Here is a 19801-nt window from a genome sequence, read left to right on the forward strand (position 1 = left end):
TGGTTGCTTTCGGGAAATGCTCATTTCACTTAAAATTCTTTGGCTTATATTTTTGGTTTCTTACTCATACGGCAGCTGGCTCTCGTTCTTTACGAGACTTTATGAAATTCGGAAATCTCTTTTCCTCCTCCTTTCTTGGCTTATTCTTTGCCTTGGCTGGCCTTTGTGGCTGGGCGCTTAATGCGTTTGGCATCGTTTTCGCCATCTTCGCTCGTTCTGCCTCGCCCTCTGCAGAGCTTCTTCGCCGTCTTCTTAATAATTTTATGTTAATTATTAAAAAGTGAAAATACGATTTTGGCTTTTGGGGTCTCGACTCTTAGATGCATTAATCATTTAGCCGCGATACATCTTGGCTCGTTTCTTTTTCCCCCAGCAGTGCAAACGGTTCTGGCCCGGTCGAGATTTATATAACGAACCGGCCGTCCAATTAAATCTATTAGCTCTCCCATTGACAAAGATCATCGTTTGGCAATAAAATGCGTTTTCGTTTTCAGTAGAAACAAAATATTCCGTTGCTCATTAGCATGTAAATACAAATTCGGGCCTATTAGTGGGTCGAAAGTCGTGGTCATGCGATACAAGATTGAGCACTGGATGACTAAATGGATCTTGGACAAGTTCTGCATCCCTACTTGTAGTGGATGTGGATACGGTATACTCGGTGTATCCGCAATGGAAAGATGATTTACATCTCTATATGTAACAGTCGGTGGCTTTATCAGAAAACTTTCACCCAGCTGGGTAAAAGATGTTAAAAGAATCGATCAATCGGCAACGGTGTGAACTCACAAGCTTAGAATACTGCCTATACAACTTTACAACATTGAAATTCTCGCCGACAATTTATCAAGCTTGGGAAAATCTCGGAAGAAAGAAAAAGCTGACAAATGCCGTGTAAATAGAGGCCTACCACTGTGCCCCACGGCGGCAGCGGGGCAATTCAATCCAAGTACAATGGCCAGGGGAAGTGCTGCAGACATCTTCTACATTAGAAAGTTTTCTACAACTACAACCAGCAGGGCAGCATCGCGCATCCGAGTGTAAGACAAAAGAAACAACTGTAAGTGCAGAGAGCCCCGGCCCCCCGAAAAGCACCCAAGACCCCCAGCAAGCCCACTCCAAATGGAGCCTGCTGAAGACAGAGCTTTGCAACGCTCACTGCGCATGGGTAGACCAGTAGAAAGAGCAGTACGAGCACCAGACCCAGTCCCAGTCCCAGTACCAGTACCAGTACTAGTACCGCCAGCAACAATGAGAAATGCAGCGGTGAAAGATTTCCAAATGCAACTCACTGCAACTGCAACCCACTGGTGAGATGATTCAAGTTGCTTTCTGCCCGGCTCGCTGGGTGCTGCTCTCCACATTATCTATCCGGTGGCAATTAAAGTATAATTAAGAATCTAATGGAGTTTCACTCTCCTTGTGCGTAATTAGCCGTGCGGTTTATGCAAAGAAAAGTAAAAACGGCAGCAACAATGGAAAAGCGAGCGGAATCAGATTGCCAGCGAAACGGGGGCCAAAAATGTGCGACAAGAAGAAGAAAAAACGCTTAAATTATATAATTATAAAAAAAATCTTGACAAAAATAGACGAAAGTTGTAATTTTCAGCGCTTGGCAAGCTCGAGCAGCTGGGGGAGTGGGAAAAGTTGGTCTTAGAAGGCAGCGATGAAAGTTAGAGTTATAAAAGCAGCTGGGGAACGCACTGGAATCGAAACGATGGTAAGCTGTAAATAATTAACCATTTCGGCTTTGGTGTGCGAGAGTGGGCTCCCAAGGCGAAACTCTTACTCAGAGCACATGGCAAACACAAACTGCGGACCAAAACAAAAGACTTCAACGAAGAACCAAACTTGCTATGGCCCGTGTGTATATGTGTGTGTGTGTGCGCGCGCTCGAACGTGCATGTATGCGTGAGAGAAAGAAATGGTAAAAGCACTCCTGAGCCGAAGAACCAACGGCAGAGCTTCCACCTTGCAGGTGTGTGAGTGCGGCAAGCGAAAGCGTCGCTGCCGCTGAGAAACGAAATGGAATGGCATGAAATTTCTTAGCGATCTTTGAGGATAAGCGCTGGTTTCACTGCGCGCTGCCGCACAGACGTCTACCGCGTTTCGAGGCAGACGTTACGTTCCACCGTTCGGCGCGCAAGAATCGCCAGCCCAGCTCGTAGAAAGTCGCGCCTGCGCAGAAACTTCATAGCTAGAAAATCATATAAGAAAAATACTCGAAAAGAAAACAAGATCATATGAAAAGTGTGGAATAGCAACAGCATCATGCTGCCCAAGTGCAATCAAAATGTTGTCCTCTTTTGACTCTGTGGTTTTGCGATCTTGAATTTCACTCCCCCTCTCCGGATTTTGAAGACCACGCATCCGTATTTATTAACTGCCTTGTGTTCTCTGCATATCAAAACGCAAAAGTGAAAGTGATTTTTCGGTGTTTCGGTGCGTGAGTGCCACTTGAATGACAAATATTGATATGCTACAATGAAAACCGGCCACCGACAGCCAACCAAATAAGCTTCGAGAAGAGAAACTATCAACGAAAATAACATATATTTTGTGTGCGCCCATTGGATTACGGAAAGTTCCCGAACAGCTCAAGGATACCAATCGGGATTGGAGTACACCTAGCACACAGCGCTATTATTATCAAACAATTGGATTTGGATATGGCTGCCAACGAGATTATGACACCCACAGTCAATGCGAATTGTCAATACTCGACCAGATATTGTTGTAAGTTGCCTTGAACTTGGCTAGCTACTAACAAGCAGTAGTTACTAACTACTAGATCTACTTTGGGTTTTGCAAGTTGCCTTACTATGCTGTAGGGAAAAACTATAGATACAAATATTCTAAGCTAGTTTTACCTATAAGAGGAGTAACAAACGCATTTCAGATCCGTTCGAGTCAGGATGGTGACCCATTGGAGTGCAGAATGCCAAGCGAAAGCAACAAACAAACAAACGATCGAACCAAGTCGTGCACTCGGGCAACCTGCGCGGCCAGAAAGAAATTTTGAAAACAAAAAGCAAAAGCTGCTTTTTTATAGAAAGTTTCCCCCAGCAAGGGGACCCAACTGGCTGGAGTTGCAGCCAGTTTGGAGCTTGGAGTTTGAAGTTGGGAGTTTCGAGCTACATGCTACATGCGATGCTATATGCGATGTGTTGCCGTCGTTGAGCATCGGCAGTGACTAGCTGTTTGTTGCTTCTGCTTCTGCAGTATCTGTATCTTTGGCTGGCAATGTATCTGTATCTCTGACTCTGGCTCTGCTTCTGCCTCGGTCTCGGTCTTTTGGCCTGGCTTTAGCTTCAGCTTTAGCTTTGGCTTTGGCAGCTCGCTTCTGCCGCTGCTACGACACGAATATTAATAGGTGAAAGTTGTTGCTTCGTTTCTTCGTTTTTCTTTCGCCGTCGCAGTAGCCGTCGCTGCCTCCGTCGACGTCGCTGCCACTTCTACAGACACAATGAGTAATAAAAGAAAGAAAGATCCCTTTTCGGGTACAGAATTTATGTTTCCTTTCAGCCATTCGGTAATTTCTCCCCGTTGCCAGTAATGTCGGTTTCTCAGGCGAATCTCTGAAAGAAATCCTTACTGCCTTCTGAAATTTTAGAGATTTATATATATATATATTTAATAATATATGCATTGTTTTTTTTTTGCTTAAAATCTTTACATATATTACATTCATTTTGTTACTTGTCACATTTTAATTTCACATACGTATATCGTATTAGATTTTCTTTCTCTGTGGGTGAATGTTGTTCGTTGGCTTCGAGTCCTGTCATAAGCTGACCCACTTTCTGGCACATTTCATTGCCATGCAAATGGATTTGAGCGCAAACCAGAAATGCATATCCCTACAAGCTCAGCCTTCAAGCTTGTTTACCACTGGCATTTACCTTTTACCATTACCATCCACCATCTACCATTACCATTCCCAGCAAACAAAAAGCACAGTTTCTTGCCGTCGTTTTGGCATTTTCATTTCCATTATAATTAAGCGATTACATAAGCCCAGTTTGTTTACAAACTCGGCTGGGCAGGTTCGCGTTCGTTTCGAGTTCAATGTCCCATCGTTGGGTCGGTCTCCAGATTGCAACAGTTCCTGCGCGACGCGTGTGGATCTCTCTCGAACGTATACGTAATATTTGTATATGATTTGCTTCTGCTCTAGGGCCAGCTAGATTTCGATTTTGGGTTCGATTTCGATGTGCTCGCCACAGCAATTTATGAGCGAGCCTGTTAGTTTCATAAATATTTTTTTTATGTCTGACTCCCTGGCACGCGCAATTATTGCGAATGACGCATCGGATTTTCTGTTGGCCAAAAATCGATGCCAAAACACTGCTGAAGTACATAACAAGAAAATAGTTTAAATGCTGGCGTTGGCGAGCTGAGTGTTGGAGTTTTGGAGTGTTGGAGTGGAATTGGAATTGGATTGGAGTGGAGGTTGCCCAATAATGCCGTTAGATGATAAACCGCTACAAATTATTTGTATATATCACACCATCCATTTCTTCAGTGTTATTTCTCCGATTGTTGTTTCTGTTTTCTATTTTCGTTTCGTATGGACATTATGCAATCCGCCATCTTGTATCTGGTCATTTGTCTCGAAGACATAGGAAAGTCACAGATACCGTCGCTAGCATCAAATCGGCAGATGATGAAATCGTATGATCTGACCAATGCCATTAGCCACTAGACACTTCTGCATATTATGAAAGTGAAAATACGCCATGGCCTTAGTAACCAATTAAGTTGGCAAGCCATTAGAGCTAGATATTTGGGGCTTTCTACTCTGGAGCTTGCGTGAATTTCTCACATTTTTAGCGCTATTCAGCCAACTTCCTACTCCGACACGTAGCCATCGTTATGCAATTGCTTATTAATTCTTTTATAATGCCTGCGTTGTGGGTTAGTGCTGTTTTCGGCGGCCGTTTAATTGGCCATCCGACGTGCGAGCAAAAGTTGGTAAAAAAGATAGAAGTGCGGCTGGAAGTCAGATGTACGACCATTTGAATTTCAGTAGCTGGAGGCAGATGTGGCTGCTTTTATGCAATCCGGAGAAAAGACTCTTGGCTTAGCAACCAAAAAATATAAAAAAAAAACAACGTAACTGCCCAGGGCCTCGTAAACAAAGTCAGTGATCGATAGGGGAAATATATAAAAAAAAAGGAGGAACAAAACGAAAAACGTAGACACATTTCTCCACCGGAGTTGCAATTAATTCGAAATTACCCATGATAGAATCGCGCTCGCCGCAGACATTATTGTTCGCCAAAATGCAAAGAAACATAAATGAAGCATTTGTATTTCGCACGAACAGACAAGACTGGCGGCTGGCCGCAAAAATCGGCAGAGAAAGAAATGCTTAATTTTATTTTTACATCCTCCATTCATCGGGTGTTTCGCATGGTATCGTACTACTATACCTTACCTTTCTTTTGACTTCGCGGACTACCGCAACAGTGGCGCCCTCTATGGCACACCTGGATTGGCACTGGTTTATTAGAACTTTCACTTTAGGTCCGCTTCAATTTGGGGCTCCTCTGCTTTTTCGTTCGCTCTGCGACTGGAATTGAATAATAGGTGTTGGGGTAGAAGAAGTGACCCAGAAAGTGAAGATGCTGAGACGTCAAATCAGTGCGGATGAGTAATAGTTTATAGTTTCCCAACATTAGGTGGGCTGGCTGGCTGTCTTGGGCGCTCGATAGAAAGTTAACAAACTAAATTCGAAGCGCTACTAATGCACAACCACAAGTCATCTCATTTCGAGTGGATAATTGCAGGCGAGGGCGCTGATGATCAGAAACGGCGAAACAACAAATAAATCATATAAAAAACATTTTGGCTAACGTGTGGGGAAGGTTAAGTTTTTATGTAAGATGCCGCAATTTAATATGATTTTTATTTTCTTGGCTGGCGGACAAGATATCTTGAGGTTCGCCAACATCAACAATGGTTTTAATAAATGATTTGTTGTTTGAATATTTTTCGGGTTTTTTCGCACTCGCTTTGAAGCATTGTTTCAATATCTACCCCGATGTATCGACAGCACGTAATGCCATGCGTATATCTGTATCTGTATCTGTATCTGTATCTACCACTCATGTAGGTGTGTATGTTGGCTCTTACCGCTATTTACATTAACATTAGAGCTTTAGGTTTACGGCGTTTTTTCTTTTTTTTCCGTTTTTTTCCTTTTCTTTATGCTGCTGCCGCTTCTGACAACGCAAAGTGAAAGTTTTCGACGTTAAGACTGCGAGTGTGCTGAGCTGAGCCAAGTTAAGTCGAGCTAAGCCAGCGAATCGTGCGAACGCACCGAAATCAGGTGGCTATATCGGCTCGCAGCGATTGGCCAGCCTCGATAAGAATATTAATGCGTCGTGTGTGCTGATGAAAGCAAAAGTGATTTTCTCGGTGACACATTTAAGTGTCTGTCCATTGCCCATACTCATTAGCAAGCCGTTAAATCACATGGGCGGTAATTGCTTAGAAAATGCCAGCATGCAAATGGTAAATGTTTGCACTTAGCCCCGGCCAGAAATCGCTCATCCGCCGTGTTGCACTTTCGAAAAAATGCCAAGGGGAGATAGAAATTGTGCAGCAAGCTCCAAGTGCATGACAAACAGTGCAATTGGGAGAGGCGGAGAGCAAAAATCTTTTGTAAAAGTTCATAAACCTTCTCGCAAACAATGAGATTACAGCGAATTTTGGCTTCTGCAGATGGAAAAATCAGCCAAAGTAAAGACCGTGCTCCATACAAACACATGTACATGTATGTACACGAAAAGTTAAACAAAAATTTCCCAAAGCAACGGCGCAGAGAAATGCACAAAGAAGGCGCATAAAAAATATTTTTCCTAAATTACTTCTGACGATGTCGAGGATAATGATAATTGCCATGATGATCGTAATGCCGATGATGATGATGATGATGATGATGATGTTGCTGGTCATGATTATATGTAGTGCGGAATTTCCACAGTTGGTTAGCGTACATTCAACTGCAAAATGGAAAAGCAGCAAGCACAAAGAGAAAAGCCCGCTGGCGAAAGATAGAAAATTCCCCGCAACAAGTTGCCTCGCTGCTTTGGTTCCACGACTCTGTCAGTTTTGGTTTATATCATCCGAGGCTTTCCCGCTTTTCCATCCAACCAACCATCCATCCGTCCATCCAGCCAGCCTATTAGCAACTGCATACAGACACACATACGAACGTCTTTGTTTGGCTTTGACTTTCTTCTTCTAGGTTTTCGCTGGAAAAATCATAACAAACAAGAGTGTTTCTTTTACCGTTCGCCCGTTGGTTACTGCTATCTCCAGACTCATTTGTGCATCATTTGGGAGAAAGTAAAAGCCAAGAATTAAATGCCACTAGCCGTTGGCTGAAGCTGCAGCTGAAGTTGCAGCTAAAGCTAAAGCTGAAGCTGCAGCTTGGTCGATGACTTACATGGTAAGTGCAGCCACAAACCGCCTGGCACACGGGGCGTATGCGCATTATAGCCGCTGGTCCCTGGCGTGCGGAGAAAATACCGAAAGAAAAGCAGCGGCTGTAGAAAACCAAACTGAAACAGCATCTGATGGAAAGCCACATGACGGTCGGCTACAGTTTCAATGCAATCGGATTCGTATTGGGAGTCTGGTTTCCGTGGCTCTTGCCCAAGCTGAGGCCCATACGAATTCTGGCATTCGTTTGGGCATCGCATTCAAGTTGAATGCATTTTTGCCAGCGAATGGCAGCGCAAGACTTTTTGAAGTTCACGGTGAACTTTGCATGGAATCAGCGAAAGCAAAATAGACTCTATTTCTGCAGGTTTCTGTTTTAGTATTCATTTACATTTGCAGGGGCCTTACTTTGAAATTCGAAGTTCAGTAGAATTGGAACGCAATCTATTGTCTATTCTAGGGATTTTAAATTGGAATTGTAAATTGTAAATTGAAGGAATCCGCGGCTATTAAGAATCCGACTCTGTCAATGCAGCTTCCATCAATCAATGTCGCCCCTCAGACCTTATCTCTGCCCAATCTGGCATAGAGTGCCATTCCATTAATCCAATCCAGTTCCATTCTCCGGCCTCTGCGATCTGCCTATCACTTTCAGTATTCGGTTATCGGGAGTAGGGCACGTCAAATGCTTCATTAATTCCCGCTTGCAGTTGGATGGAACAAGAAAGAAAGAAAGACGTACACAAATCCTGACCCAATTAGAAATTCTCACGCAAAGAGGAGACTGAAAGCGCAGAAACTGTGGACACGCGGAGTCTAACAAGAAGAAAGAAGAGAGGAAAAAAAAACGAAGCGTCACGGTTAACAATTCCACGTTTAATCAAACAAACAAAGAATTAAGCAAGAAGAAAACTTGCCATAGCCTACCAATATCTGCCTGTTGGTGAAAGAAAAAGAAAAGTGCAGGAAGCCAAATAAGCGTGGCAAAAAGAAAGCAAGCGAAACGAAACGAAGCGAACGCGGCTCGGCACAATGGAACCGACCAAAAGAAGCTTACTACCAACTATCCATCGAACAGTGAACACTTTTAGCCATTCTAAGTAGCCATAGTCCGTGGCAATAAAAATAACATTCGAATTCGAAGTAGAAGCCAATTATAAAGGCAACGTGATTGGACGCCCAAACATGCCCAAAAACCAAAGAAAGAATCATTAAGATCCCCGAAATGAAAGAAAAGAAAATAACCCAGACCCATACAAAGCGTGCACAGTAAGAAATACTTTTTCACTTTTACTTGAAAATCTAGAAATGAGCAGCTCTATAAAGATACTTATCTAGGATCTAACTTCTTTTGCAACTAGAGACAGATAAAATAACCTACATTGCTGTTAGATCATAAATAATGATTCTCAAGAGTCTCAGACCCATTATAATCCAATTCTTGCGGTGTACCCATGCTTGTAAGCTACGATGGGCCTGCATTTCCGAGCCGTAGAACCGGTTCTCGACCCACGAAAGTGCTCCAAACGGAAGTGAAGCACGGCTAACGTAGCGATAGTGATGGAGAGAGGCAGATAAAGAATCGTCATCGGGCGAGAAGAGTTGGCTTGAAGACTCGACTCCACTTCGGCGATGCTTCGTCCGAAAAATATAGGCCAAAAGAGAAACTAACGGTAAACGTTGTTTCTTCGCCCGATGGCAAGCGAATTGGATTGTCTGCGCAAGAAGCGACCACCACAGCATCGGCATCAGCATCCGAGGATTTGGGTTACATAAAAGGGCGCAAACGGAAAGTAGAAACCGAAAGAAGCGAGAAGCAGTAAGCAGTAAGCCCAGGGGCCCCATAAAGTGGCCAAAACCAACACACTCAAACACCCGAGCACTCTTACGAGCACTCACACACACACATACACACTCAGACCCACACGCATTAAACTTGTTGCGAAGAAAGTGAAACTTTTGTGTGAGCCAGAGCTGTCTTCAGTCTTCAGTTCGCAGTCTTCTGCCCCTTGGCCCCTGGATATACAAGCATATATATATATATGTATATACTCGAATGTATATGTATCTGTATCTGCGAAAGGGGAGCGTGGAACTTCAGCGTGTCACGATCAAGCGCGTAGAGCAACGCAGAAGGTTGAGGTTGTTTTGCAAGCTGGCGCTGCCTGCGAATTTTTTTCAGTCTTCAGCTTGTTATGTTTACTTATTTGGCTGGCCAGCAATTTTCGTGCTTTATTTGTGTTTCGTATTTCTCGAATCTGACGCGGAGATTTCTTAACGAGCGCTCTTTTGGGTTGGGCTAGGTTATAATGCTGCTGCTGCCAAACCATTAAACGAATCGAATGGGGGCTTGGGAATTGCTCAACCATCAGCGAACTGATGTCGATCTAATACCCCTTACCTTGACATAGACCAGGCCAGTGAGTAATAGAGTTTCACAAAGGCAAAGCCCCAGGCGAGCCGAAATTAGAAAGTACTCCAGTGCATCGGGCATTCTTGCCGTCGAGTCAGCGGAAAATCCAATCAAATTTTGATTACACTTAAAACAAATTAAAATTATGCATTTCTTCTTAAAACTATTATGACAAGCATAAAATATTCACACAAGTGTAAGTGTTTTACTTTTACGATTATATATATTCATTTTTAATATATTTTAAAACAGTATTAAAATAACAGCAAATATATTATTGAGTTTGAAGAGAATTGCTTTAACGAGAAAAAATAAACTACTACATTATAATATAGCATGATTTTTCTCGGTGTAGTCTGCAGAATGCAGTGACCAAACTTTTCCCAAGTTGTTCCCAGCCGAATCAAAGCGGCTGCCGCCATTGCCGAGCGAGCTTTTTCTTAGATCCGGCTTCGAATGCTCGCCGCTGCAGCGGCAAACAATTTTCTCTCGAAGAAAATCAGTTGGAAAACCCAGCAAGGCTGAAAAGCGGCGCTTGTGCGACTTCTTGGATGCAGTGCAGCCACAAGACAAGAAATCGACCGCAGCCGAAGTCAAGAAACGTTGCGAGAAATACGAAGAGCCGAAATGCAAAATCCGAAGCCGAAGACTTGGCCCGAAGACGGGGCCATCGGGAAAAGTGAACGAGTAGAAATTACGGTAAATAAATAAAGAAAGACGGCTAAGAGAAATAAGAAAACGCGAACGGCGTCGTCATGAGCGAAAGTGAAATCTGCTAATGAATTCTTCAACGTTGAATAGTTTTCAGTCATTATGGACATCGTCGTACATACGTATGTACATATGTATGTACATACACAGTGCCGTTGTACGTGGCGTATACTTGATACTTGATGGTTACTCGACTGTGCGTGTGCATGTGTGTGTGTGCCATGTAACCGGGCAGAGGCAGCCATTCCTGCATTTCAGCGATCACTTGACGGACATGCGCATCTGCAACTGGAAACGGAGATGGGAATGGTTGCACTGAGAAAAAAATTTCTATGATATGAAAAGCCAGAAGAATACATTCCAAAATTTCATGGGGTTTTGACATAATGAGCTTTTGGGTATTAAGTCTTTGAATACCTTTTAACAACTTCTATCTGATTTTCTTTCTGTGTAGAAAGAGCTGTGTGGCCCAGAGCTGCTACCTCGGTTTTGCCAGTTACGATTTTGGGCTCTGGTACGCGGTTTCAGTGGGTAAAAGTTACTAGATTCGTTATAGCAATTAACCACAAGTCTTAGAGCCGTAAATGGCCGAGCAGGCATCGATGCCGATCCGCAGCCAGATGATTGCAGTGATTATCCGATTCCGAGTGCCAGTCCGACTCCCGACATTCGGGTTCATTGAAACCTGCAGTGCAGTTTTCTATAATTCGCCACTCCGGCCACCGTTATGGCCAGAGGTCTTTATCGATGGAGTGCGGCTTAAACTTGAAATGCATTTGGCAGGTGGAAAGTGGCCGCCAGCCAGATCAATGCCCCTCGATTTATCTCCTTATTTTCGCAGGCCTAACTATCTGTAATTCTTGCCCAAAAACATCGAGCGAACTGTAATTGATTTGCATGGTTTCCTCTCTTTATTTGCAGGGGAGGCGGAAAAAGTCAAATCATTGATCAGATTGCGGGCGGAACTGTCGCCTTTGTTCACAGGCAAGCGAAATGCCTCCAAATATGCCTGGGCGTAAGTAATCAGCAATCCCATTGCATAGCTCCTATTTAATCTTGACCCTTACTCCTCAGCGTGGTGGAACGGGAGCTCAATGTGCCGCTGCCGCTGTCGAAGATCATCAAGAAGTGGAACAATCTGCTGCAGGAGTACAAGGCCATCAAGATGTCCGAGGAGCCCAAGCGACGCGAATGGCCCTTCTTCACACTGATGGACGTGTACTTCAGCGACCAGGTGAACGATCCCTCACTGCGTCTCTTCTCGTCCACAAAGACGCTCAGGGAGACCCTGGACGACAGCGTCTTCGAGGATGATCCAATTATCGCCTCGGCCATTGCGGCCGCCACCAGTGGCGCCTACATGGACATTGATGAGCTCATCCGGCGGCAGAAGGAGCGTGCTGCTCTGGCCGCCGAGCGAAAGTTGGCTGCCGCTGCCAGCGGAGTCACTGGTGACTACAAATTCGATCTGAAGCCCATGCTATCGAACAGCAAGTTCAACAGCAACAGCGAGATGGCCAAGCTGTCCAAGAGCGTCGACGACCTCTCCATGCAGCAGTACAAGATCAAGCAAGAGATTATGCGCCAGCGGGAACATGAGCAGCAGGAGAACATGGTCAAGATCAAGCAGCACGCACGCCAGCAGCAGCAACAGCAGCAGCAGCAGCAACATCACCACCAGGCACAGCAGCAGCAGCAGCAGCGATTCCTGGGCCACCAGCAGGCCCTGTCGCCGCATCCACACCGGCTGTCGTCCTCGTCGACGCCACCAGCTTTGCAGCACGCCCTGCAGCAGCAGCAACAGCACATGCTGCAGCAGCACCAGCTACAGCAACAGCTGCAGCATCAGCAGCAGCAACAACATCAACAGCAATTGCAGCAGCAGCAGCAACAGCACCACCAACTCGCTCATCCCCACCAGCCGCACACACCGCGCCCCAGTACGCCACCCACCACGGCGCAGCAGATCCACATCACGGCCACCCAACACCAGGCCGCCCAGCAGCAGCTCCACCAGCAGCAGCACCAGCCGTCGCACAAGCAGCAGCAATCCTACGCCGATCCCAATACCATCGATCAGTACCTGCTGTCGTGGAACAACTTCCATGGCAACATGTGCCGCGGCTTCCACTCCCTGCAGAAGGATGAGAAGATGGTGGACGTTACCATCGCAGCCGGCGGCAAGATATTCAAGGCACACAAACTGGTAAACTAGCGGCTCAACGCCAGGAACTCCCGTACTCATGCATCGCACCCTCTTTTCGTTTGGTCCTTTTCGTTGCAGGTCCTTTCCGTTTGCAGTCCCTACTTCCAGCAGATCTTCCTGGAGAACCCATCGAGTCACCCCATCCTGCTGATGGCCGACGTGGAGGCCAGTCACATGGCCGGTCTGCTCGACTTTATGTACAGTGGCCAGGTGAATGTCAAGTACGAGGATCTGCCCGTTTTCCTGAAGGTCGCCGAGGCCATGAAAATCAAGGGGCTGCACACAGAGGTGGGTTTACTAAAGGCTAAGCAACTAAAATACCAGAATACAAAGCAATTTTGCTGCTGAAACATAAAGCTGAAGCTTATTACGAATATTTCTCTAAGTGCAACAACCTTTCACTTTCACTTGCAGAAGAACCTGGACAGCGATACCAGCGACATAAGTTCGCCGCATGAGAGCGACGGCACCGAGTGCCGTTACGAGCGTGGAACGCACAGCGTGAACATCACCAGCGGCCATGCCGCCGGCTATGGAGGAGTACCGTCCTCGCAGCAGTCCTCGCCGTCGCCTTCGCTCAATGGACCCAACCGCTGCCCCACGCCCCTTTCCAGCGGAGGTTCCGGCAATCCCAATTACGCCGGCTTCCGGGAGCACATCAAGTCGAAGGCCACGCTGGCCGAGACCTTCATGAAGAATCTCAACAGGAACAACAACAACAACAGCAGCAGCAACAACTACAACCACTTGGGCGGCAGCAATGGCAGTCTCAACCTGACGGAGGCGGAGAGCAACTCCTTTGCCATCCTGCAGGCGAACAGCAAGAAGATGCTGGACTCGGCGCGCAAGCAGCACAAGTATCTGGCCAAGCGAAAGGTCCTGATGCACTACAACACGGAGCTGGGTGGCGAGAAGCGGCTGAAGGAGATGGAGCGGGAACGCTATCCGAGTGCCGAGCAACATGACGACGCCTTGAACAACAACCACAGCCACGCCCAGGACAACATTATGGAGCCCATTATTACGACCATTGTGCCACAGACGCCGCCACCATCCACGCACAACAACAACAACTTCAAGATCCGCCTGGTGGAGAGCCATCACCTGACCAACAACAACAACCAGAACCAGAGCAGCAACAACAACAACAGCAGCAGAAGTCCGGAATCCAACAACTGCAACAACGATGAGGAGGCACTGAATCTGGTCCAGATACCCAATGCCAACGGGAGCAGGAACAGAGAGGCCACGCCCACATGTGCGACTCCTACGCCCGACATTCAGCTGATCAAGCGGGAAGTGGAGACGGAACTGCCGCCGGCGGAGAACCTAAGTAACAACAATGGACACGTCGACGAGATGGCTGGAGCAGGATATGATCGCAAGTACGATGACAACAACAACAACAACAGCGGATTGGACATGGAAACGGACTCGAACAACAACAACAGCAAGCCGGGCGACAACAACAATGGTCTAGCATTGGCACTGGGCAAGCACAAGCTGCTGAGCGCGATCAATAGGAGCATGGAGCAGAATCACCCAGATCATGACCACCACGATCGGAAGACCGATCACGGCGGGAACAACTGCAACAGCGACGACAACAACAACAATCACAGCCAGCACCTGGACCTGAGCACCATCAAGAACATAGCCACGGCGGAGATCCTGTGCGGACTGAAGAGCAAGGTGCTCAAGCTGGAGGAGGAGCAGCGCGAGCGGGAGCGCGAAAGGGAGCGGGAACGGGAAGCCTGTCGCAGTCTTAGCGAGATCAAGAATGCGGAGTGATCCCCCCCCATCGATCGTCGGTGGCCCAGACAATTATGCATTTGATTACACACAGCATGGAGCGGAATCAGCCGAATCTATGTTTGCTAATTATAGTTATTTATTATACCACTTAATATCGTTAATGTAATTGTAATGACCTGACCCCACATGAACATTGGTTAGTTTGGTAGGCCTAGCATTCGCCCAGCACACCATTTAGAATCCCTAGCAGCTAAGACTCACGAATCATTAACGTATCGTATCGTATCGTATCGTATTGTATCGTATCGTATCGTATCGTATCGTATCAGATCAGCTGATCAACGATCGGTTTACAAACTTAATTTTAGCACTTTGGAAATTGGCCCTGTTGCAATACGAGTTAAGCCCATGTTAAACATATTGATATCGTTTAATAATGTATGTGTAGAGCAGTATGTTGTAGATTAATACGCCCCCCAGTCGCACTTTCGACTTCGATTTTCAGCTCTTACATTATTTATACACACACATATCGTACTACGAATGTATCTCAACACCAATCACGCATGCATATGAACACCCCCCATACATACATATTGCCCCATATACCGACGAGTATAGTAACGACATCGGCCCCGACCATATGTAACCATGTAAAACTGGAACGGGCCGTCATCTGCAAAGGATCAAAAAGAAAGGAACACTATATGTATCTCGTTTTTAGTTTTAACTTGCCAGACCTTTTCAATGAGCACTCAGATAACTCGGTTACATGCGATCGTATTCAGCTCGGCGCTCAACTTTCACCCAGAAGTGGTTCCGGATCTTGTTAATTGTTGTACATGCCCATGTGCCTGGAACCCAGCCCCAAGTCCCCAAAATGAATTAAACGCACGACTCTTGGGTCCACGAGCCCCTCTCTCAACTGCAGATCAACCAGAATTAGCAATGCACAGTGTAACTCGTACAATATTTATTCAGCTCCTTTACATTAAAAACAAAACTTGTGTAATGTTTTCGCTGTTGAACATTTTTTTTATTGTAAATGAATTAATGAATGAATAAAGAACCCAACACATTCAAAATTGTGATTTGCGTTGAAATTTCGATTGAAAGTTAGCAAAAGTAAGTTAATTGTGTAACAATCTAAATCTATAAGTATATAATATTTAATCCTTAACTATCAGGGAACTTAATTAACAAATAATAACAAATCATCTGATCCTCGCTACGTTTGAAAGTTCAAGGACCCGAAGTGCTCAGATACACTGACAAAAATGCGCTTCGATGTGTAGCTTAGACTCTCCTGTACCTCTCTCACCAACACACGGGCAGCAGACAAAACTCTCTCCTCCCACTTTCTCTCTCTCTGTCTCTGGCTGACATCCCTTGCTCGACTCAGCGAGAGTCAGTGAAAGAGCATTCACCGGAGAGAGTGGTTCAATGCGCTCACTGCGTCGGCGCAGAGCCGTGGAAAGTGAAAAGGAAGGAGCAAGGACGAAATACATTTTGTGTATTTTCGGCGGTCGGCGGTTGGGGGCGCGCCGTTTTTTGCCCTTTTTTCGCGCGCGCCCGTTGTTGTAATTGAAAACTATATCGCGACACGAAGGCGGCCCGAAGTCCAGCCCAAATCTCGCACTCACACCGGCGCAGTCGGGCGCACTCGGGCGCACGCATACACACACACGCACGCCGGCACGAAGGACGAGCGAAAGGACGAAGCCGAAAAGCAAACGAGCACCGCCGCCGCGGCAGTTCTCTGTTCTCCGCTCTGTGTGTGGTTGTAAAAAGGCGAAAACGTCACGGGAAAAACCGGTTAATAAATTATTGCTAATCGTAATGGTAAAATGCAGAAAAAATATATAAATAAATGCGTATACCATTAAATCAAACTAACTGCACGGCCCCGGAAAAGTGTGCATAGAAAAATGTCATTTGAAGCAGTGAAAATTCCAAGTGAAAAGCGAAGCGGTGAAAATTTCCAACGGAACAACGTACGCTCGCTGGCGTTCCTTTTTTTTCCTACATAGTCCATTGTTTTGCGGCCATTTAGAAACTGCGCAAAAGGCACAGGATGCGTGGAGCGGATGTGAAAAGTTGATACACTTCCAAGCCACATGCGATACGCTTGTGTCCGCAGGATACGGAGTACAGCAGTAGCCGGAACCTATCAGGATGCCAGGATTAAGGTGTCCAGAGGAGCACCCTGCCCGGCCGAGAGACCCTTGATCGAATCCCTCAACTAAAAGCGCTTTAAGTATATCTCGCCCTTGGGCGGTACTCCCAACAAAAAATCGTATTCCAAGCCAGCAAGGATATATGCTCCTGAAGGTGAAGACTGCAAAAGTATCTGCGTCGGCGGCCGTCGCCCTGAAACAGGAACAAAGCCGAAGGATCAAGGAGCGGGAGTGGCTGAACAACAACAATCAGCCCTGGCCATAAATGAATTTTACGTATTTCGGTATACACACTACAAACGCCGACTAGCGCCAGGACCAAAGCCCCAGGACGATGGGTTCGAGTTTGAGTTCCATTTCGAGGATGACGATGATGATGATTATGAGGAAAAGCCAGAGGGAAATGGAAATGGAGAAGGAATAGGAATAGAAATAGGCAAAACCAGCGGCAAACCAAAAGGCAAAGGCAAGGGTGGGTGGCTCTAGACCGAGTCCGTCTGCGATTGTACGAGTAGTAATACACACACATACACAGCAGATGTCGTATAGAGAAAGAGTGTCAAACGGGGAGAGGGAGAAGAGAGTGTGTCGGTGTGTGAGTCTGTGAGTGCGGGAGAGAGGAGCATAAGGGATGGTCGCCGCTTACTTTTCATACACATTTATGTGTATTGTACTACTCGACTGCAAAAACTGCAGCGGGCGCAGGAAGGGGATGGGGAAGGGGAAAGAGCCAAGGAGCGGCAACAACAAACCGAGACTAGCCACAAATCAATCAGCCGACAGGGAAACACCCTACACAGCGAAAAAATATGGGCGATCAAAAGATTTTTTAATCGCTGATCCATTTAATGCATTTATTCAACTTTAAATTATTCCAGTATATAAAGTCAAAATGTTTTTGTCTTTATGAAACAATTACTCCCATCTACCTATATTTCAATTATAATAATTGCAATTTAATTTGGTCAAATAACTTTTTTAGTATTCCAAAAGGATTAATAACTTTATATACTGATTTTAAAGATAGATTCGAATTTATAATGGAGTCCTACTTTGGCTTTCAAGCAATAGAATTTCACTGCCGTTTTTCTCAGTGCGCATTTAAACTCAATTACCGGAGATCCTTACTAGCAAAGAATGGGGTTAGACCAGTCCTTCCCCTAAAAGTCTCGAAATGTATCTAAAATCGAATATGCCTTGGGCCGCAGCTACTCAAATTCAATTTCGAAAAATTCGTCCTTTTTGGCCGGAGTGGTAATGGTGGTTGATGTTCCCGCCGCCGCCTGATCCTGAATCCTTAGTCCTGGGAAGGGCATGTTAAGGGTGAACCGGCCGCACTCACACACACACACACACACGTGTGTACATATAAAGCGGCCAGACGGACGTACAGACAGCGGCGGGAAGCACAGTTAGACTGGATGGCAGACGATTCAGCAGCGGCAGAGGGCGGTGGTCGCCGTCGTAGTCGACGCCGGCGTACGCACACACACTTATGCAAATGCACTAGCACATAGGCAGGCACATCCTGCGATGCATACACATACATACACATACATATGTATGTATGCAACATGCAACGAATTTCGGCTACTTAACCTACAGAACAAAGGAGGATACAGAAAAAATGAAACGTAAGGAAGTCGGGCTGGGAAGGATAAGCCTGCGCAAGGCGCGCAAAGGACACGCGCACACACAGCCACACTCACCCACACACCCACACACACACACACACACTCTCAAGACTAATTTAATCCTCTGGCTCAGTTGAATTCAGTTCCAGTTCCCTCGGCAACCGAACCGCCCCGCTCAGACGAATTATACGAGAGTCCGGAAATGGGAAAACTACAGGATACAACCAACCCACACCAGCACACACACACACACACACTGATTCTCTCACTCGTGCACTCACACACACACACATACGCACGCACGAAAGCCGCTTAACGTTACGTTAGTTACTTTACGCTGCGCATTTAGCGGCATGTAAATGGCGTTATTACGCCCTAAACGCCTTACGTCGTCGCCGGTTACGTGAATTACATCGGTTTCCTTTGAAATAATGCCCTCCTGCAGATGTGTGTGTGTGTGCGACTTGTGATGGTGTGTGTGCGTCGACGTTACCTCGTATCTTACTTTCAATGTCATCAAAAAGGGCTGAAGAAAGATATTTCTGCATTTGAATCGTATCACAGCCAGCTTTGATGGGCATTGCAATGAGCAGCGATAGCAAAGTGTGACCCGTGACCTATGACCCCGCTGGATGCGAATGCAGAAAGGCAGTTCGCGAATTGGGTATAACGATTGGATATGCTAAACCAACAAGTGTTCGTGATCCAAGCCATAGTTCTTACGTAACTCCTCAAAGGGTTGTGAAATGTCGACTATTATCTACTCATATCACAGCCATTTTGATGAGTTTCGTGCGAATCTCGGCAGCGGATCGAAAAACATATTTCATAACCGACTGAACCGCGTCTTTCTTATACCATGTCGTTAAAATGTTTGTGAACTTATGTATTCGCAATCATATCACAGCCATTTTGACGAGTTTGGGTAAAGAAATCTCAACATTAAGCGGATGCATCCTGCAGTTGTCGACGACGCCCAATAACCATCTGAAAATTTGGAGAAGGAATAAGGATACACAAAGGTTTTAGATTTTTTGTTTTTTTGTTGTTTTTTTTTTTTGTAGTTTTTGTTTTTATTTAAATTTATAATAATTGTTATTTTTATATTCTTTTTTTTCATTTAAGGAAACTTGAAGGTTTACAAAACAAAACAGACCACAACAGATGCTTCTAGATCATACGAAATATAACCAAACCGATTTATGACGGGCAAAGAAGTAATACGGATTGTTCTTGTTAATTTCTCATCAATTCGGGGACAACGGAGGCACTAAAACCCAAAGGAAGCCTGACTCAAGCTCTTGCTCTCACATTAGCTTTTGCCTGTAAAGCTAGCAAGGAAATCTCTCCGAGAAACATCAGAACAACAATCATTTATATATCGATGTCATTACATTTCTGGTAAATGCTGGCGAAAGATGTGTAAAAAGAGGCGGAGAAGTGGCAACAAAAT

The 19801-nt window shown here is 45.6% G+C and overlaps 1 protein-coding gene across 1 annotated transcript; it reads left to right on the plus strand.

Moving 5' to 3' along the window:
• The first annotated feature begins 1972 nt into the window (after positions 1-1972).
• LOC6727957 (broad-complex core protein isoforms 1/2/3/4/5) lies at positions 1973-15230 on the plus strand. Its single transcript, XM_039295315.2, has 5 exons — positions 1973-2736; positions 11498-11591; positions 11651-12782; positions 12861-13070; positions 13197-15230. The coding sequence occupies exons 1-5, from the start codon at positions 2670-2672 to the stop codon at positions 14571-14573; spliced, it is 2880 nt and encodes a 959-aa protein (XP_039151249.1). The 5' UTR covers positions 1973-2669; the 3' UTR covers positions 14574-15230.
• The last annotated feature ends 4571 nt before the right edge of the window (positions 15231-19801 follow it).

The sequence above is a fragment of the Drosophila simulans genome, chromosome 3R (genome assembly GCF_016746395.2).
Source record: "Drosophila simulans strain w501 chromosome 3R, Prin_Dsim_3.1, whole genome shotgun sequence".
NCBI lineage: Eukaryota > Metazoa > Arthropoda > Insecta > Diptera > Drosophilidae > Drosophila > Drosophila simulans.